Genomic DNA, 21,874 nt, shown 5'->3' with positions numbered 1-21,874 from the left:
TTGATTGAATTTGAAGATTGATGTGATTCAGCCAAATTTTAAGGACGCTAAGTCATTTGTTTGGACTGAAGCCTGAGAAGTAATTCAGTCCCAAAAGAAGGCAAAAAAGGGTTTTCACTTTAAATGAACCACGTTTTTTTTTTTTTTTTCCTAAAAGAAATTTCAGGAAACTTTTGTTGCCATCTCCAGCTGTCAAGCAGTCACCCATACTTTTGCCCTGCAGCAAAAGGAAGGGACATCAGGTGACAGATCCTAAATTTCAACTAGTCACACAAATTACAGACCTTCCTATCATGATGTCCTCTTGACCTTCTGCTTTTCCCCTACAATGAAGAATGAGACACAGTTTAAATCAAAACGACTCTCACGGGCAATTTTACAAAACAAATAGAAGGCTCAGAGCCTCACCTCCTTCATCATTTTACCCGCTGGGCCAGCCTGTTCTCTCTTTCCACTCAGGCAGGAGCTAATAATTAGAAAGACCTTTCCCACACTGACAACGATGCTCTGTTTGCCAAGCCCCGTTTGCTTTGAAGAAAGAGTTTGACTAAGTAAATATTTGCAAAAACAACTATAATCAGATGCCAAGTCCCACTTCTAGGGGACACTAGTGTGGCACCACACTGCTTTGTGATGGTGTCTGATCAAAGGTCTGTACTGGCTCTATCATGAGGCTTGGCATACTGAAGTCCCTCTCTTAGCCTTTTAACTTCCATGCCCAGGACACTTCCCACAAAATATGTGAAAAATTACATTTACCATTGAAGAGTCAATTTAGAAATGCTGTACCAATCTGGGACCACAGGAAAAAGTCATTAAATATTACTGTTTCCAGCAGTTGGGGAGAGCTTTGTGAAGTCAACAGAGAAAATTAAAGCCAGGGCTCATTAGCATTCAGAAAATATGTCATTATTTAAAACTATTTTTTTCGTGGTAAACCATTTACTGGCTAAAACCTAGTCATAATATTTGTATTACCTGTAGATCTGTTATCTATAAAACTGTGGGACCTGAGCGCTCCAACAGGGTGAGAATCAAAACAGGTGCCTCCGCCTGTTCCTATTATGCATATTAGCCCATGGCCTTCTCACAGCCTGTTAAACAGCTGAATTTGAAACAATAATGGTGCAGGCCAAACACTCGCCTGCAGGCCTGTCTGTCTTGGGATTTGGCCATTTACATTGATTTTCTTTACCCACATTTTTCATGAAACACAAATATTTGCCATGGCAACTGGGGTGTCACATGACATGCTGCTACATAAATAGCTTGGAAATCTCTTAAGGGGACACAGCCCACCAGTGCTGATAATACAGTGAAACCTCTTGATGATTTCAATATTGAAAGATAAAAGTCTGGGAAGAGCAGGTAGCAGTCTACTATGGAGAGGCAGTAGGATTAATTTCTCTTGTGCCGCTCTTCAATTTCTCCTTCTTTCTTTTCTTATGAGAGCAGCTGTAAACATGACCACTTTCCACATAAGTTAAGCCAGAAAAAGACAGTGCCAGCTGTCTCCTTTCTGTGGTGAAAAGTTTCAAAAATCACAAGTCTGTCTGCAGTCCATAAACATAAGAAAGCAAGGTACAAAAGTCCAGCACATTTAAACTGGGGGAATCTCCATAAGAATGAATTACATTGTACTGTGAGGAGTTAATGTTAAAGAATACAGAATTTGGCCCAGTGTGGTGGCTTATGCCTACAATCCCAGCATTTTGGGAGGCCAAGGCAGGTGGACCACTTGAGGCCAGGAGTTCGAGACCAGCCTGGCCAACATAGCGAACCCCATTTTTACTAAAAATACAAAAAATTAGCCGGGAGTGGTGGTACATCCCTGTAATCTCAGCTACTCGGGAGGCTGAGGCATGAGAATCGCTTGAATCTGGGAGCCAGAGGTTGCAGTGAGCCGAGACTGCACCAGCCTGGGTGACAGAGCAAGACTCCATCTCAAAAAAAAAAAAAAAAAGGAAAAGAAAGTGCCACATGATGGTTAAAAAAGAAAAAAAAAAAAAAAAAAGGCCAGGCGTGGTGACTCATGCCTATAATCCCAGCGCTTTGGGAGGCCAAGGCAGGTGGGTCACTTGAGGTCAGGAGTTCGAGACCAGCCTGGCCAAAATGGTGAAACCCCGTCTCTACTAAAAGTACAAAAATTAGCCGGGCATGGTGGCATGCACCTGTAATCCCAGCTACCTGGGAGGCTGAGACATGAGAATCGCTTGAACCCAGGAGGCAGAGGTTGCAGTGAGTCGACATAGTGCACTGCACTCCAGTCTAGGCAACAGAGTAAGTGAGACTCTGTCTTAAAATAATAATAATAATACAGAATTCTTTCCCCTGCTTCATTAAGGTATTCTATGTTTGGAGATCTTGCCTTTTTAGCCTGTATTTAAAGACAAATGAAATACAGTAGAACCTCACAATAAGACATCCCATATCATAGAAATTTGGATACAAAGCAATAGCTACTGGACTCCTGACCAGTTAGTATTAGAGGCTGACCCAGTCATTTAGTTAATCTTGCAATGATGCAACATGATTGAATTTTTTAGACCCCACCGATAACATTATGCTAGAGTTGACCTGTACAATTCCCCTTTTGAAAGTCAAATGCATACCAGCAGCAGCTGCAATAGCACTTATTTCTATGTTGAAGGTACAACTCAATAACATGTGTAAATCACCAAATATCTCACAGAAAGTGTTGTAAATAAGAACAATTTTCTTTCTATAGTGAGGAATATAAATACCTTTGATCTTTGTTTCTTGGGAAAGAACTTCACTTCTGCTGGAGATGGAGGTGGTTCCCGAGGTATAGTGAAAGTGGCTGTGGATGAAGATGGTACATGTTACCTTTTCCAGAAGAAGAGGCTGAGTCACTGGTTGGATGCTATTGGGTTTGTACCTTGAAAATCAAATGGCTCTGTCACCCACTGTGCGCTCACTACCTTTCTTTCTGTATTCATTCAATGAAACAGCTATGATCACTGATTTCAAAAGGAAGACAAGAGCATGAGAGGGCAACAGTTCTATTAGAATACAAGGTCAGCCCACCTTATGCAAACTGCCTAGATAAAAAGGCAAATTTTAAAAGCAGGCACATTTTAAAAGCAGGCAAATTAGAGAGTAATATCTGTCTTATAAAATGCTTTGTTAGAAGATTTCTTTAAATAGCTAGATTCCCAGGTTCATGTAAAATGTGATTTAACATAGCTACATATGGACTATTCTATTGTGTAAAAAAAAAGATTCTAAAAAATTTAAATGACTGAGGGAAGTGATACAAGTGGAAAGCACCATAAAGATTATTTTTGAAATTAGTTAAGTCTATAAGCAACAACTTTTAGAGAACACACCTAGTCCATGGTCGAGGAAGAATGGGCCCACATGCTAGACAATGCTGTCTCAATCACATCTCTCCTACTGCCTAGCAGCAAACCTGACTGCCCTTTACCAAAAGCCCAAGTCTGACATTCTCAGGGGAGAAAAATCCTTATACTACTCATCGCAAGAAAGAGAACAAAAAATTTATTTAAATGGTTAATTGAATAAAAGAAGTGAGGCTTCTTTCAGCTCAATTCCTTCAGCTCAACCCCCTTTTCTGTTAGTTTTCTATAACAACAATCTTAGAAGGAATTGACAGATATTGATCAAAAACAGCACGCTAGTAAAGGGTATCAATATATAATTTAGAATCTCACTTTGAGGACTTGGTTCTCTTAGACTGCCTCAACTGAGCTGCAAGGAATATCTTCAGCTCTTTTTTAAAAAGTAGGAAAAATAGCAGAGCCTTTTCAGTGAAACTCACCTTCACAAAAGGGATTTCTTTGTTGCATTTGATCAACCCATTTTTACACCCCTCTGGTTTCCCTGGCTTCCGGCAAGCTTCCCTGTGACTTGTAGTCCTCACTCTCCCCTGGCCAGTAGTGTATGAAGACCCCATTTTAAGGGTATAGTTTTTGCCTTCAGTTCTATGCTCTCCTTCCCTGGTGTCCACTTTGGAGTTTGCTCTCCCACTTCTGAAGGTAAGTCCACATCCTGTGTTCAGCCTGCTTTGAATCCACAGATTCACCAGTAAAATTTGTTATTCCTATTGTCTGCAGACTCAATACAATTTTTGTTTAACTTTCAGGTTCTTGCAGAAAAGTGAGATTTATGGCTAAATTCCCATGTTCAAACAAAATAGCAGCTGAGAAATTTTCAAGTGGGCATAACTTTTAAAGGATTTTAGTAAAATTTTAATACAATTTGGTAGGATAAAGATCTCAAGGATAAGTAATTTCACATGGCTAATCCACGGTTAATGATATCAATAAGAATTTTCTTAGCTGTCTGAGAAATGCTATCACTAAATTATTATTTCATGTGGCCTTGGATTTTATGAGACACATGCATTTGAAGAATGTGTCTGCATTTTTACAAAACTGTATCCTAATGCACTGCCTATTTTGCTACTCAATTTCCCTGCTGGAAAAATCTGTTTGGTAAATTTTGCCAGAGTTAATGTAGAGGAAAAAATCCTTGTCTTTCTGGACAAACTTGTATGCTTCTGTGGTAGTTATTACTAATTTTTTTTTTTTTTTTTTGAGATGGAGACTTGCTCTGTCGCCCAGGCTGGAGTGCAGTGGCACGATCTCGGCTCACTGCAAGCTCCACCTCCCAGGTTCAAGCCATTCTCCTGCGTCAGCCTCCAGAATAGCTGAGACTACAGGTGCCCACCACCATGCCCAGCTAATTTTTTTTTATATTTTTTGGTAGAGACGGGGTTTCACTGTGTTAGACAGGATGGTCTCAATCTCCTGACCTCGTGATCCACCCACCTTGGCCTTCCAAAGTGCTGGCATTACAGGCATGAGCCACCGCGCCCGGCCAGTTATTACTAATTTTAGAGCCCCAGTTTTTTCAGAGTGACAATATGCCCAACTCCTAGCAAATTAGAAAAAAAAATTTTTTAAGAACATGCAGTTAAATTTTAACTTAAGATAAACAATAAATAAGTTTTTAGTATGTCTCAAATATTAACTATACTTATCCAACAAAGAATAACAGAATTTCCATGAATGGATTAGAATAAGCATAACATCATTCTAAGAATTTATTTAGTATAAGTATGTCTATAATCCTAATGTTAGCTCTAACCCTATCCCTGGACATCCACTTTTCCAGCCTTTCTCGTACCTAGCAGTGAGCAGTGAGATGTAAGGGAAAGTCCACCCCAAGGCTTCTGGGAAGAGACTGACACCACTATTTTCCCCTTCATCTGGCGTGGAATGTGTATGTAAGGCCCAGGGCTGCAGAAGCCATCTTATGACCAAGAGGTGGCAAGCATGAGGATTAAATCAAACATACCAAAGAGGGCAAAGTAGAAAGAACACCATGACAACCCTGATGATCAATGCCACCATCCCTAGGCTCCTCACTTCCCAATTTCTTGTGTACGAGACAAATTCTTCATTGTTTAGGCCACTGGTAGTTTTCTGATATTTATAGTCACATGCATTCCTGAGTGGTACTACCTGTTCTCGTCTCTCTCTCCTTCCCTCTTCTCTTCCTTCCATACTTTCTCTTATTGCATGTGCTAGGACCTCAGTACAAAAATGGTGGCAACAATGATCATCCTTGACTTGTCTCTGCTTTTAATTGAGAAGTAGAAAAGGAATGCTTCAAAAGTTCCCCTACTAAGAGTATTTTTTGCTCTAGGGCTTTGGTTGGTAACAACAACCAGGTTCAGAAAATTCTCTTCTATTCTGCTCCATCCAGAGGATTTTCCTTATCATTAATGTTGAATAGTATTGAATGATTTTTTTTTCTTTTGGTATATATTGAGACCATGAGGTTTTTTCTTTTTAAATATGTTAATATGGTGAATTATATTGCTAAATTTTTCTGATGTTGAACTTTCCTTACATTTTTCCTTGATTATGATGAACATTTAAAAAATGCTAATATTTTTTAGAATCTCTGCCTCTATGTTACTAAATAAGATTGATCTATGTATATTTTTTCTTGTACTGTGCTTTTTCAATTTTGGTAGCAAAGTTATAATAGCTCCATAAAATCAGTTGATAAGCTTTTCCTCTTTTTTTCCCCTATGGAATAGTATAAAAAGAATTAACTGACCTGTTAAGGTTGGTAAAACTTGCCTATAAAAGGCCTGAGGCCTTCTCCCCTCTGGCATATTAGAGTATGTGAGTGTGTGTCTATATGTGTGTGTTTAAAAGACAGAGAGATATTTTTGAATACCAATTCAAATTATCTAATAATATTGTTTTAAGTTTGTTATTTTTTCTCAAGTTATTTTTGGTAGTTTACATTTTTCTAGGAAATTTTTCATTTCATATTTTAAAATGTATTGGCACAAAGTTACCATACTATGATTTTTTTTTAAATTCTACTGTATCTATAGTGACCTTTTTTCATCTTAATAGTGTTTACATGTGACTTCTATTTTCCTTTCTTTATCATTATTGTCAGAGATCTGCCTGTTTTATGTTCTTTTAAAGAAGCCAATTTTTGACGGTGCAGTGGCTCAGGCCTGTAATCCCAGCATTTTGGGAGGGCAAGGTGGGCGGATCGCCTGAGCTCAGGAGTTTGAGACCGCCCTGGGCAACATGGTGAAACCCTCTCTCTACTAAAATACAAAAAATTAGCCGGGCGTGGTGGCGTGCACCTGTAGTCCCAGCTACTCGGGAGGCTGAGGCACGAGAACTGCTTGAGCCCTGGAGGCAGAGGTTGCAGTGAGCTGAGATCACGCCACTGCACTCCAGCTTGTGCTACAGAGGGAGACTCTGTCTCAAAAATAAAATAAAATAAAATAAAATAAATATAAAATAAAAAAATAAAGAAGCCAATTTTTAATTATTTTGGGTCTTTTTGTTTTTACTTTCTTAATGTCTGCTTTTATTTTCATTATTTCCTTTCATTTTTTTTTCCAGTTTACTGCTTTTCTTTTTCTGTCTTCTTGTGTTTAATTAGGCTTACATCACTTATTATCGATTGTTCTTGTTTTCTTTTTTCTTTATTTTTTTTTTTGAGACTGAGTCTCGCTCCGTCACTCAGGCTGGATTGCAGTGGAGCAATCTCAGCTCACTGCAACCTCTGCCTCCTGGGTTCAAGCGATTCTCCTGCCTCAGCCTCCTGAGTAGCTGGGATTACAGGTGCACACCACCACGCCCGGCTAATTTTTGTATTTTTAGTAAAGACGGGGTTTCACCATTTTGGTCAGGCTGGTCTCGAACTCTTAACCTCGTGATCTGCCCACCTTAGCCTCCCAAAGTACTGGGATGTTCTTGTTTTCTATTAAATGCATATAAATAATGGATGAGGTTGCTCAGAAGTGATGAAAGACATTGGTCTACAGATTCAAGAATCCCAATAAATACAAAGCAGGATAAATAAAAAGACCTATATGCGTAGATGCATCACAATGAACCTGTAGAACACAAAAGACAAAAATAACTTATTTCAACTAGAGAGGACACAAAAGACAAATTGTTTTCATCCACAATTTTAGCCACAATTTACCACTGACTCCTCAATAGTCCACAGGCTCCTCAATAGCAGATATAATTGCTAGAAAACAATGAAATAATATATTGAATGTGCTGACAAGATAACTTTCAGAAGTCAGGACATAAACACATTTTGAGGCAAATAAAAGTTGAAAGAGTTTACCACCAGCAGAAACAGGCTTGTACTAGTGGAAATTGAAAGAATATAATTTAGGGAGATGGAAATGAATGCAGTATTGAAAGTCTGAGATGCAACAAGGAATGAAGAGCAAAGACAGTGACAAATCTGTTGGCTAATATAACAAATGTTTATTACATAAAAACATTAACAATAATGTCTTGTGAGTTTCTTTAAAAAGATACAACTAAGACACATAAGAAAAATAGATGCTACATCAGGAGGGAGATGGAGTTAAAATGTTCTGAGGTTTTTATACTGTTAAAGGGAAAAAGTACAGATATTTATTAACTTTAGATTTTGATAAGTAATATATGCATATGAAAATAAGAAGCTAATCACAATAAGAATATAAAAGGAATGTATCAATTCCAAAATAATAGAGGAATAAAAGTATAATGAGGAAAAATAATCTATTCAAAAGAAGACAATAAAGGAAAGAAAATGAAATAGCAACAAAACAGGGCAGGGCACAAACAGAATGGAAGAAATATTATCAAAATATATTAATAATTAGAATAACTGTAGATACAGTAAATGCTAAATGGATAATGATGGTCAGAATGAATTTTTTTTAAATTCAGCTATATACTATTTATAAAAGACAGACTTAAAACATTGCTACAGAAAGATTAAAAGTAAAAAAATGAGGAAAGATATGCCAGGCAAACAATAACCAAAAGGAAGCTGATGTGGCTATATTAACAGACAAAATGTTATTTATGCTAAAAAGCAATTATAGAGATAATGAAGGACAGTGTGCAATGATAAAAGTTCCCATTTACTAGTAAGATATAATAACTATAGTAAGAGTTGGCAAGGATGTGAATTCACAGAGTATCTTACACACTGAAGGTAGAAATGTAAATTGATGCAATGACTTTAAAAGACAGTTTGGCATTACTTTCTAAAGTTGAATGTTCACCTACCCCATGACCAACATTTCCACTCCTATTGACCAAGAAAAATGCTTGTGCATACTCAGTAGGAAACGTGAAGGAATGCACGGCAGCACTGTTCACAATACCAAAGGGTGAAATCAACCCAAAAGTCCATCAACAGAAGACTGGATAAATTAACTATGGTCTATTCAAACCATCATCTTCAGCAAACTAACACAGGAACAGAAAACCAAACACTGTATGTTCTCACTCATAAATGGGAGCTGAATAATGAGAACACATGGACATAGGGAGGGGAACATTACACACCAGGGACTGTTGGCGGGTGGGGGGAAGCAGGAGGGAGAGCATTAGGACAAATACCTAATGCATGCAGATCTTAAAACCTAAATGATGGGTTGATAGGTACAGCAAACCACCATGGCACATAAATACCTATGTAACAAACCTGCACGTTCAGCACATGTATCTCAGAACTTAAAGTAAAATAAACAAACAAACAAAAAAATGGAATATTCTACAGCAGCCAAAAGAAATGAATTCAGTGACATGCAGCATATCTACTTCAAGACTCTAGTTCAGTATTTCAGGGAGGGCCCTGGCATCTCTAGTTTGATGCATACAGGCCATCTCCTTAGAATTCCACTTCTCCAGCTTTGCGTACAGCTCCCTATGCTTTCCTTTCATGTCAAGCAGGTGTCCCTCCCCCAATATTCTTCCTAAAAGTCAGACTTACTGAGTTACTACTTACATACGGTAAAATTCATCCTTTTTAGTGTATAGTTTTATGAGTTTTGGCAAACGTGTAAGTCATATAACCATCACCACAATCAAGATATAAAACAATTCCAGGCTAGGCACGGTGGCTCACACCTGTAATCCCAGCACTGTGGGAGGCCTGGGCGAGTGGATCACGAGATCAGTAGATTGAGACCACCCTGGCCACCATGGCGAAACCCCATCTCTACTGAAAATACGAAAAATTGGCTGGGTGTGGTTGCGGGCGCCTGTAGTCCCAGCTACTCGGGAGGCTGAGGCAGGAGAATTGCTTGAACCTGGGAGGCGGAGGTTGTAGTGAACCGAGATCGCGCCACTGCACTCCAACCTGGGCAACAGAGCGAGACTCCATTCTCAAAAAAACAAAAAAACAAAACCAAAAACAATTCCATTACCTGCCAAAATTCCTGCATGCCCCTTTACAGTCAACTACTCTCTCCATCCCCAGGCAACTCTTGATGTGTTTTCTGTCTTCATTGTTTCATTTTCTAAAAATGTCATGTAAATAGAATCATATAGTGTGTAGCCTGCTGAGTTTGGCTTCTTTCACTTCGCATAATGCATTTGGGATTCATCCGTATTGTTGCATGTATCAGCAATTAGTTCCTTTTTAGAGCAAGCTGTACTCCATTGTATAGATGTACCTCAATTCAGCTGAGAGACATCTGAGTGGTTTCCAGTTTTTGGTGATTATGAATAAAGCAACATTCATATATTACAAACATTCATATACAGGTTTTTGTGTAAATATGTTTTCATTTCTCTTGGGTAAATAGATAACTAGGAGTGAGATTGCTGGGTCATACAGTAAATGCATGTTTAACTTTATAAATAACTGCCAAACTGTTCTCCAAAGTGTTTGTAGCATTTTGCATCCCTACCAGCAAGGAATGAGAGTTGCAATTGTTCCATATCCTCATGTAATGGTATTCCACTGTGGTTTTAATTTGCATTTCCCTAATGACTAATGATGTTAAGCATGCTTTCATGTATCTATTTACTATCCATATATCTCCTTTGGTAAAGTGTCTGTTCATATCTTTTGTCTGTTATGTTATTGGGTTGTTTGTTTCTTATTACTGAGTTTTAAGAGATCTTTATATGTTCTAGATAAAAATACATGATCAGTTATTGTTTTAAAATATTAACTCTCAATCTATAGCTTTTCTTTCTTTTTTTTTTTTTTTTTTTTTTGAGATGGAGTCTTGCTCTTGTTGCCCAGGCTGGACCAATGGTGCAATCTCAGCTCACTGCAACCTCTGCCTCCTGGATTCAAGCCTCAGCCTCCCGAGTAGCTGGGATTATAGGCACCCACCACCACGCCTGGCTAATTTTTGTATTTTTAGTAGAGATGGGGTTTCACCATGTTGGCCAGGTTGGTCTCAAACTCCTGACCTCAAGTGATCCACCCAACTTGGCCTCCCAAAATGGTGTGATTACAGGCATGAGCCACTGTGCCTGGCCAATCTATAGCTTTTCTTTTCATTTTCTTAACACCGTGTTTCAAAGAGTATAAGTGTTTAATTTTGATGAAGTCCAATGTATCCATTTTTTCATTTTATGGATTTTGCCTTTGGTATGGTATGTAAGAAATCTTTGCCTAACTCAAGAACACAAAAAATTTTCCCCTTCGTTGTCTTCCAAAAGTTTTATAGTTTAGGCTGTATATTTAATTTTATAAACCATTTTGGGTTAATTTTTGTACATGGTGCAAGGAATGGGTTAAGGTTCTTTTTTTCCCTTTTATATAAATGTCCAGTTCTTCCAGCACAATTTGTTGAAAAAATTATGCCTTCTCCATTGAATTGCCTTTGCATCTTTGTCAAAAATGAATTGACCAAGTATGTGTGGTTCTATTTCTGTACTCTTTATTCTGTTCCATTGATCTCTGTTTATCCTTTTGCCAATACCACACGGTCCTGATTACTGTAGCTTTATATTAACTCAGATAACAAGAGTCCTCCAATGCTGTTTTCCTTTTTCAAAATTGTACTAGCTATTGTAGCTCCTTGCCCTTTCCACAAACTTTAGAATCAGCTTTTCAATATCTACAAAAAATCTTACTGAGATCCTGACTGGGACTGCATTGAATTTATAGATCAATTTGGGGAAAATTAATTATAAAAATATTGAGTCTTCTAATCTATGAACATGGCTAATCTTTCTAATTTATTTAGGTCTTCTTTTAATTTTTTTCATTAGTGTTTTATAGCGTCCAGCATCCATATGTTTGCAAATATTTGTTAGCTTTATACCTAAGTATTTAATTTTTGGTGTTATGTTAATGGTATTTTTTTAATATTCAATTTCCAATTGTTCATTTCTAACAAATTGAAATTCAATTTATTTTTGTATGCTAATCTTGTGTCCTCAAACCTTGCTGAACTTCCTTGTTAGTTCTAGTAGCTTGTGTGTGTGTGTGTGTGTGTGTGCGTGTGTGATGGCTTGCGAGTTTCTATGCAGTAATTGTGCTGTTTGCAAAGAGAGTTTTATTTCTTCCTTTCCAATCTGCATGTCTTTTGTTTCTTTTTCTTACCTCACTGCATTGGCTAGGAACTTCAGTACAATGTTGAATAGAAGTGGTGAGAGTGCACAACCATGTCTTGTTCCTGATCTTAGGTGAAAAGCATTCGTTCAAACACTATTGTGATATTAGTTGTAGACATCTTTTATCCGTTTGAGGAAGTTCCCTTGTATTCTTAATTTTCTTAGAGTTTTTGATATAAATGGATGTTGATTTTTTTTAAATTGAGATGGTTATATAGTTTTTCTTCTTCAGTCTATTCATATGATGACTTACAATGATTGATATTTAAATGTTGAAACAGCCTTGCTTTCCTAGGATAAACCCCACATGGTCATGATGTAATATATATAAAATACATAATCTCTCTCTATATATATAAACATATATAGCTATATATAAATATATAGATATATAAAAATATATAAAAATATCTATATGTCTATATATAAATACATATCTATATATATATAGAGTGCTAGATTCAATTTGCTATATTTTGTGAAGGACTTTTGTATCTATTTTCATAAAGAATACTGGGCTGTAGTTTTTTCTAAAGTCTTTGGTTGTGGTGTCAGGGTGATGATAGCGTCATAAAATTATCTGGGAAGTGTTTCTTTCTATTCTATTTTTTAGGAAGAATTTCTGCAACATTGGTAATATTTCTTTCTTAATTGTTTGGTAGAATTCACCAGTGATGCCATATGGTATCATTTTTTTTCTTACAATGTTTTTAAGTACTAAGTCAATTTCTTTAATAAATATAGGACTAATCAGGTTATCTATTTCTTCTGGAGTGAGCTTAGGTAGTATCTATCTTTCAAAGAATTTGTCCATCAATATAAGCTGTCAACATTATAGGCATAAAGTTGTTTATAATGTTCTCTTATCATCTTTTAAATGTCTATAGGATCTGTAATGATGTCTCCTCTTTTGTTCCTGATTTGGTCATTTGCGCCTTCTCTCTTTTAATCTTGGTTAGTCTGGGTAGAGGCTTACCAATTTTATAAAAATGTTCCATGAAACACAGTTTGGTTTCACTGAATTCCTTTTTTTTTTTTTCTATTTTCCATTTTACTGACTTCTACTTTTGTCTCTATTATTTCCATCCACTGCTCGCTTGGGTATAATTTGCTTTTCTTTTTCTGGTTTTTTAGAGTGGGAGCTTAGATCATTAATCTGAGATATTTCTTCTTTTCCAATAAAAGTATTTAATGCTAAAAATTTTTCTTAAGCACTACTTTAGCTGCATCTTACAAATTTCAATATGTTGTGTGGTCATTCCCATTTAATTCAAAATACTTTTTTAATATCCTTGTGACTTCCTCTTTGATCAATGGGTTATTTAGAAGTGTGTTTTTGCATTTGGGGGATTTTCTACTTTTTAGTTTAATTCTGTTAAGGTCAGAGAACATAATGTGTAAGATTTTAACTATTTTAAATTTGTTAATATTTGTTTTATGGTCCAGAATATGGTCTATTTTGGTGAATGTTCCATGTGCATTTGAAGTAAATGCATGTTCTGTTGTGTTTTAATGCTCTATAATGGTCTACATGGCCTATAATACTGTTCTATTATAGTCTTCTATAGCAGGGGTCCCTAAACCACAGGCCACAGACTGGGTACTGTGGCCCATTAGGAATTGAGCTACACAACAGGAGGCGAGTGGCAGGTGAGCAAGCATTACCATCTGAGTTCATGCCTCTTGTCAGATCAGCAGCAGCATTAGATTTTCATAGGAGCAAGAACCCTATTGTGAACTGCACATAAGAGGGATCTAGGTTGCATGCTCCTTATGAGAATCGAATGCCTGATTATCTGAGGTGGAACAGTTCCATCCTGAAACTATTCCTCCCCACTTCTTGTCTGTGGAAAAATTATTTCCCAGAAAACTGGTCCCTGGTGTCAAAAAGGTTGGGGACCACTGTTCTATAGTATTTTTTTGTGGGGGGGGGGGTTACTAGTTCTATTGATTATTGTGAGATATAACTCTGGATTTATTATTTCTGTTTTATTAATTTTTGCTTCATGTATTTTATATTTCTGTTTTTAAGTAAATACACATTTAGGAATGTATGTCTTCTTGCTGGATTGATCCTTTTATCATTAATGTACCTCTTTATTCCTGTTAATGTGTCTTCATCTGATAGTAATAGAGCCAATCCAGCTTTCTTTTCATTATTGTTTGTATGGTATCTTTTTCCATCTTTCTCCTTTTTATTAATTTTTAATTTACATTTAATTTGTGTCTAGTCCTATAATTTATTTTTGAATTAAAAATACATAAACTTTTTATTTTGGAATAATTTTAGATACAGAAAAGTTGCAAAGATAATCTAGAACGGTCCTGTATACCTTCATTCAGTTTCCCTTAATGTTAACATATTCCATTACCGTGGTCCATTTGTCAAAAGCAAGAAACCATCATCGATACATTATTATTAACTAAACTCAAGACTTCATTCAGATTTTACTAGTTTTTACACTCATGTCTTCTTACTGTTCCAGGATCTTTTCCAGGATATCTCATTGTATTTAGTCATCATGTCTCCTTAGGCTCCTCTGGTCTGTGACAGTTTGTCAGTCTTTCCCTGTTTTCATGACCATGACAGTATTGAGGAGTATGGTCAGGTATTTTGTAGAATGTCTGAAATTTGGGTTTGTCTGATGTTTTTCTCATAGTTTTTCTGTAGGTATAGGTTGTTGGGGCAGAATAACATAAAGGTGAAGTCCTTCCTCATCATATCATATTAGGGGGCACATGATATCAACATGAATTATGACTAATGATATTATCCTTGGTCATTTGGTTAAGGCAGGGTTTGCAGGTTTCTCCACTGCAAATTTTCTGTTTTTCTTCTTTCCGTACTCTGTTATTTGGATGTGAATCACTAAATCCAACTCACATTCAAAGAGAGGGGAGGGGTGGATAAATAAGCTCCATTTCCTGGAGGAGGAGGTAACTGTTTAAATTATTTGGGGCTGGGCGCGCTGGCTCACGGCTGTAATCCCAGCACTTTGGTAGGCCGAGGCGGGTGGATCACCTGAGGTCAGGAGTTTGAGATCAGCCTGGCCAACACGGTGAAACCTCGTCTCTACTAAAAATACAAAAAATTAATCAGGCATGGTGATGGGTGCCTGTAATCACAGGTACTTGGGAGGCTGAGGCAGGAGAATCGCTTGAATCCAGGAGGCAGAGGTTGCACAGTGAGCCGAGATTGCGCCATTGCACTCTAGCCTGGGCAACAAGAGTGAAACTCCATCTCAAAAACAAATAAATAAAAATAAATACATTATTTGGAATTCTTCTATAGAAAGATTTGTCACTTCTCACCATACTCCTATTTTAACCTATCTGTCTTGACATTTAAATTGCAATTCTTAGAGACCACATACAGTTGGGTCTTGCTTATTTATCCAGTCTGACAATCTCTGTTTTTTAATTGGTGTATTTAGAACATTCACACTTAATGTAAACATAGCCTTCACTTTGCACTGTTCCAGTATGCACAAATTCTAGTTATTACAGTTTAGTTAAATAACATCAGTACCCCAACATAGTTCAAATTCCAGTTACCATAAAATTGTAATTGCATAAAATATAAATTTGCTGCTAGAACTCTATTCCACAAATCACTACATAAGTGACAGATGCATATCAAGGTCAATGACCATTCAAGTCATTCCATTCAAAGTCTGTCAGTCATTGGTCACTGTGCATCTGTTTTTCAGTTTGCATACAGACTAAAGAATGTAGTAGTATTGCCTCTTTGACTCCCAGTGATAAATCCACATCATTTTTTTTTCACAAAAAATGTACAAATGAAAGAGTTGGTTAAGGAGGTTAAAAGTACACCAAAAGAATGAAAACTGATAGTGCTCAAAGTGAAACTGAAATATATTGTAAGCAGAATTATAGAAGAAATAGCTGACTGTGGGAATGTAGTGAAACTCAGGATGATTACAACTTTCATCTTGTCCTATTATTGAGGACAAAAGTTGGCTACTAGAAGGCTAGATCTGGGGCAGAGATAATTTCTGCGTGTCCCCAACTGAACAGAGATGCACGAGTGTCTTACCTGCAGTTGGAATCTTACGTGCTTCATCAAAACTATGCAGAGGAGCTGCTCTGGGTGTAATGGGTGGATTCTGAAAGGTAATCCTTGCTGTTGGTGGAATCAGCCCTCGTTCTATCATACTTAAAATCCCTAAAAAGAAACATTAATAAAATGTGAGTTTAATTCCAAGCAATTCCACAAAGTCTGAGCTCTATAAATTTCACAAGTGTAACTTACTCCATTCATCATCTTATTTGTGAGGGTACATCTAGTGCCTTAATCCTTTGCATAAAAAAATAGCTACAGTACACATTCATTTAAATGTAATATTCTAACCCAAGGAAAAATGTCATTTCCAATGGCAGTAATATGAAATAAAATTGCACTAAAGTAATTTCATTTTAAGGTGGAAATATAATTTCAAGGCAAACTAAAACTTCTTTATACTTATGATATTTTCAGTCATTGGTAATTTTATTACTCTTTTTAAAATTCAGAGAAATCAGGCACAGATTCTTAATAACTAAGGAGATCCTTTGTTCCAAAAGAAGGAAATCTGTGTACTTGAAACCATGCCCCTGTTGTATAATCAGTCATGCTTTATAAAATAAGGAGTTATTTTTAGACATTTCTCATATCACCAGAAGATATTAATGCTCAGATAGGTTATTTTAATACAACTGGGCAAAACGGTTAGTATTAATGTAACTAATTTACAATTCCTAGCATTCATACTGTGTTAGCACGGCTGGTGTCAAATCTTTTAAAGGATAAGAGACATCATTAAATAAATAAACAAATGGATAAGTCAATGAATGATTGACCTAAGCCTGCTGTTAGAGGGAAAACTTTTGTTAAGGTGGATCTACTGTGTTGAAGCCAGAAACCTAGAAACTTGGGGACTACTTGCAATAAATTTGTGGTAGGGCTTCAGTTTCTTGTTGCTCTTTTACATAATAGAAAGTAAGTAAAGAACTCTGGTTCTCAACAAAATCCTAGAATACAAACTGTGTATTCAAGTTGGCCTAAGTTGAAGAATTTGGCACACAACTTGGTCCCTTCCAAGAGGGACCAATGCTATTTCCATTTACCTTATGACCTCTATACTATATTATTATTAAGAATGTTAGTCTAGTGTTATAGGAATTCAGTAGAATGATCACTGAAGGGTTGGAGAGCTGAAAAATAGTTCACTTGTAAAACAATGATTCCAAAGAGAAATCTTCAGTTTACTTACTGAAGAATCATTTAGGGGAAGAATTTGTTACTAAAAGTGGAGATGCCTGGGCCCCAACTCAGACCTGTCCAAACTTCTGAGGACAGGGCCTGGGACTCTGCATTATTGAAGGCTCCAGGAGATATTCATGTGCACTGAAGTTAGAGAACCACTAGAATTGGGGCTCAGTAACATACATGTTAAATAAGCACTCCAGGTTAATCTTTTGTATTCTTAACACTTAAGAATTACTGATCCAGAGTATAACACTTTAGGACCTTTTTGAAATTAGTACTTCAGGTTTTAATTTTTATAACACTAGATTGAACTACTTTAAAAATCTTTTAAGACTAATTCTTTGTCCTCACAAATATTTTCCACCTATAAATATCAAATTTCATTTCCAAGAACTCTGCCTGTTTTGCAGATGTGAAAAACAGGTCTCCTTATAATTTAATATATTTTTCATTTCAAGAGTCAGTTTCATTCTCTGAGAATTCTGAAGACTATAAGCACGATTTCAACCCTTGCTTTAGTTCTGGTTGAAGCAATTATCCTAATTTCAGACAAACACATATGTGTGCCCATCTACTATTGGAAGGAAAAAGTTAAGACTTTCAAATAAGCAGAAGAGATTACTGAGTATCTTTTCATTGAAATGCTGGAACCTCTGAAGATTATCTGACCTATAGTCCTACAGGACTCTATGCATCTTTGTTTTGTTTTGCTTTTTTAGAGACAGGGTCTCATTCTGTTGATCAGGTTGGAGTGCAGTGGCACCATCATAGCTCACTGCACCCTTGAATGCCTGGGCTAAAGTGATCCTCCTGCCTTATCCTTGGTAGCTGAAACTATTGGAATAGCACCATCATGTCTGGCTTTTTTTTTTTTTTTTAATGTAGAGACTAGGTCTCGCTATATTGTCCAGGCTAGTCTTGAACTCCCAGTTTCAAGCAATCTTCCTGCCTTGGCCTCCCAAGGTGCTGAGATTATAGGTGTGAGCCACTGTGCCAGGTGAGCCACTCTGCATCTTTGTTTTTAATTGTCCATTTTATAATTCTGTAAAGATTAAGGTTCATTTGTAGAAATCTGATAAGAATGTCACTAATTATTGTTTATACACGTGCAAATTTAAATTCTTACACATGGAAGGACCACTCCCTGAAAAGCCAGTTTTGCATCCATTTGCAAATTTATTTAAATATTCTCGATTTATAAATGTGTCTATTTGGATTGTCCTTTGAATTTACTGTAACATCTTACTAGTTCCCTCACTTAATTAATAAGCTAATAAAATCTTTGACATGTGTTCATTTTATATTTATATAAGAGTCATAACTTTATTTTTTAAAAAAATCATCCTTTAACAGTTTTGGAGTTCCCACTGAGATGAGCAAAACGGTCACCTGAAATAATCAGAAATGATGTATCTCACAGGAAGCCAAGCCCAGGCATGATTTTTCTTGGCCCCCACAGGTTAATTTAAAGTTTCTTGTTTTTCTAAATTTAATTTTACTCTCTATTAATTTGTTTTTCTTTTTAGTTCATTTATGGATGGCAAGTTATTCCCTGTTGGCAGCTGCCATGATTGGGAATTTGGTGATCTCTGGAAATGATCTAATGTCTTACAGAGAATACAGTTTGTTAGTTTTTGTCCATCTGTCTATTTTGAGCTCAAATTAGGAATTTCTTGTTCACAAGGAAGGAGAACAACTCTTTGATATCTGGGCTGGTAAGCTTTTTTGTGTTTCTGTGTTTATTTTCTCTCTCTTTCTTTTTCTTTCTTTCTTTCTTTTTTTTTTAATTTTTATTTTTTTAGACACTCTGTAGCCCAGGCTAGAGTATAGTGGCATGATCTCAGTTCACTGCAACTTCCGCCTCTAGGGCTCAAGCCATCCTCTCGCCTCAGCCTTCTGAGTAGCTGGGACTACAGGTTCACCACCATACCCAGCTCATTTTTGTATTTTTTTGTCGGGGTTGGGGTTTTGCCATGTTGCCCAGGCTGGTCTCGAACTCCCGGACTCCAGCAATCCGTCTACCTTGGCAGCCTCCCAAAGTGCTGGGATTAGAGGCATGAGCCGCTGCGCCTGGCCACTGTGTTTATTCTCTATCTGTGGCTGAAATGGTAGAATTGAGGATATACACTCTATCTGTATGTCTTTGTATCTAATTCAGGAAGTTCCTTATCTCCCATTGTGAGTGTAGAATGTTTTCCTGTCTCCAGATGGCATTAATAAATTAGATCATAAAGGAATTCTGTTCTGATTGGCTTGTAGAGATAAATAAGTGCTTATATAAATTGAATATTCATAAAATTACCAGAAAATAAAGAAATCAAACTTGTAATACTTTGAATGTGCTCCCTGGACCTCCCAAATTCAGAAACTCTGATTGAGTCTCTACTTTTCATGGCAATATAGTAATTTACATAGTTTCAGTGCTGCTCTCTTTGTACTAAGACATAACCAGAAAAATCACTATTCAACCAAGGCCTTGCCTAGAATTTTATATTTGAGAATAATGTTTATTTAATCAGGTATGACAAGTTACTTTTTTTTTTTTTTCTTTTTTTTTTTTGAGACGGAGTCTCTCTCTTGTTTCCCAGGCTGGAGTGCAGTGTCACGATCTTGGCTCACTGTACCTCTGCCTCCCGGGTTCAAGCAATTCTTGTGCCTCAGCCTCCAGAGTAGCTGGGATTACAGGTGCCCGCCATCACACCTGGCTAATTTTTGTATTTTTAGTAGAGATGAGGTTTTGCCATGTTGGCCACGCTGGTTTCGAACTCCTCACCTCAGGTGACCTGCTCGCCTTGGCCTCCCAAAGTGCTGGGATTACAGGTGTGAACCAATGTGCCCGGCCGACGAGTCACTTTTAAAGAATCAAGGTTGATGCGCTATAGAGCCAATGCTTACAAAGTCCTCCCAGAAAAACTAGCCTGGTATATGGCTTACATGATTTTCAGCCTTATAGGTGGTAAGGAAGGTCACATGCTACAGCCCTAAGAACTTTAGGATATTTGGAGGACTTCTAGAAGAGAGAAATTTACCCAAATTTATAGGTCCTGCAGTTGAAATCTGATGAACAGAGTTTCTTGGGCTTGATTTCCTAGTCTTGGGATAGCAAATAATAGGGGATTTTATTTAGGCTGAGATTCTCTACAAAAACTTCCAACAAAGCAAATGTAAGGTGGCTTATATGGTAAATGAACATTCTTGCTCCACCTATGTAAATTATCAGGCCAAACCTACTGAGACCAGCCTTATTCTGTGAATTTTTGGTTTTTGAGATTGTTTTGGTCAAAAGGGGAGAAGACTGTACGAATTTTTTTTTAAGTTTTAGAACAAGCAAATGAGATCACTGGATATCCTTTTAATAGAGTCCTGAAGTCTCCAGTGAATATCTGAGCCTAGCCTTTGATTAGGCTACTTACAACTCTGTAGATATTGAGGTTACTTTGTAAATAACTGATCATAATGCAAATAATTCTTATCTATAGACATGAAAATAAATTCTGTCTGGTGAAGGGGAATTCTCCTCATGGGAAATCCAATTTTGCATTTATTTGCAAATTTACTTCAATATTCCTGATCTACAAATGTGTCCATTCTTTGGATTTTCTTTTGAACTGGTTGTTAACTGATGAATTAAATAAAAATCTTTGACCTGTGTTCATTTTATGTTTGTATGAGAGTCATGATTTTAGTTGTTTTTGAAAGTTATCTTTTAACACCATTGTTTTATTAAATCCTCATCCATGTTTAATAAAACACCATGTTTTATTAAATCCACTCTTACTTTCCTGTTGAATAGATTAAGAATTGGAAGTTCATTCATTCTGTCATTCATTTAACTAATAAAGTGCCTATTATGTGTCAACAACTATTCTGGGGGCTGGGGATGCAGTGGTGAACCAAAAAGACCTCATGGAGCCTCTAGTGGTAAAGAAGATATTAAATAGATTTAAAATAAATATATTATGATAAATTGTGATAATCTCTGAAGGAAAAGGACAGGTGCTTGAGGAAGTGACCTTTACTGGCAGAGGAAAAGGCACTTGTGAAGGCCTGATCTGCAAATGTGCTTGGCCTGATAAAGATGAGAGATGAGAGAGAAGGCCTAGGTGGCTAAGTATAGAGAGAGCTGAGTGAGATGAGAAATGGAGATGTAGATGAGGGCCAGATCAAGCACACCTTGTTCATAGAGTTCAGAGTTTCTTCTAAGATCAGAGAGCAATTTGCCTCAAGTCACAGAGCCAAACTGAAATTTGGTCTATGTAATGTAAAACTTGTATTCTTAACCATTTGGAGGGGTGGGGCAAAGCTTTCTTTTTTGGATTTAGCCAGGTATTCAAGAAAAAGTAGGAAAGTTTGAAGTTCATTTTTCAAAATGATTCTCTCTTCTGCATGTTATTAGTCTTTCACCTCATTTTGGACCTGTGTAGATCTGGGGTGAGGCTTAAACAACATTTAAGGGCATTAGAAACACCTAAAAAAAATAGACACTGTATTTATATTTCTGTGGCTTGTGGCTTCCTGACATTCATAGTATCTTGGACAATACCAGACATATTGCAAGTACTCAATAAATATATGCCGATTAATTTATTAATCCCTAATATGACAGTAGGCCATGTGTTCTCATGAAGATAATTTAGAAATGAAAATGTGATTTTTTTTCTGGATGAAGTTGCCAAAATTGTAGATTTACCTTTAT

The 21,874-nt window shown here is 36.8% G+C and overlaps 1 protein-coding gene across 25 annotated transcripts in view; it reads right to left on the bottom strand.

The window, feature by feature from the left end:
• The window catches only part of IQCH (IQ motif containing H), a 247,385-nt gene that overhangs the window by 143,682 nt on the left and 81,829 nt on the right, over nt 1-21,874 (bottom strand). For 24 of the 25 annotated variants that reach the window (XR_008513644.1, XR_008513645.1, XR_008513646.2 and 21 more), the window contains 3 exons: nt 15,967-16,095; nt 2,745-2,821; nt 285-323 (listed from right to left, as the gene is read on the bottom strand). Coding sequence is in view for 20 of the 25 variants with exons in the window: in XM_002825584.3 (XP_002825630.2) it covers nt 285-323; nt 2,745-2,821; nt 15,967-16,095 (245 nt within the window). In the remaining 5 variants the exon portion in view is untranslated. Of the gene's footprint in view, nt 1-284; nt 324-2,744; nt 2,822-15,966; nt 16,096-21,874 lie in introns of those variants that run through there. The other variant, XM_063716191.1, reaches the window with a different exon arrangement.

This window comes from Pongo abelii, chromosome 16 (assembly GCF_028885655.2).
Source record: "Pongo abelii isolate AG06213 chromosome 16, NHGRI_mPonAbe1-v2.0_pri, whole genome shotgun sequence".
Classification (NCBI taxonomy): Eukaryota; Metazoa; Chordata; class Mammalia; order Primates; family Hominidae; genus Pongo; species Pongo abelii.
Note: the sequence above shows the minus strand (reverse complement) of the source record. Positions and strands in the feature narration are given on the sequence as shown.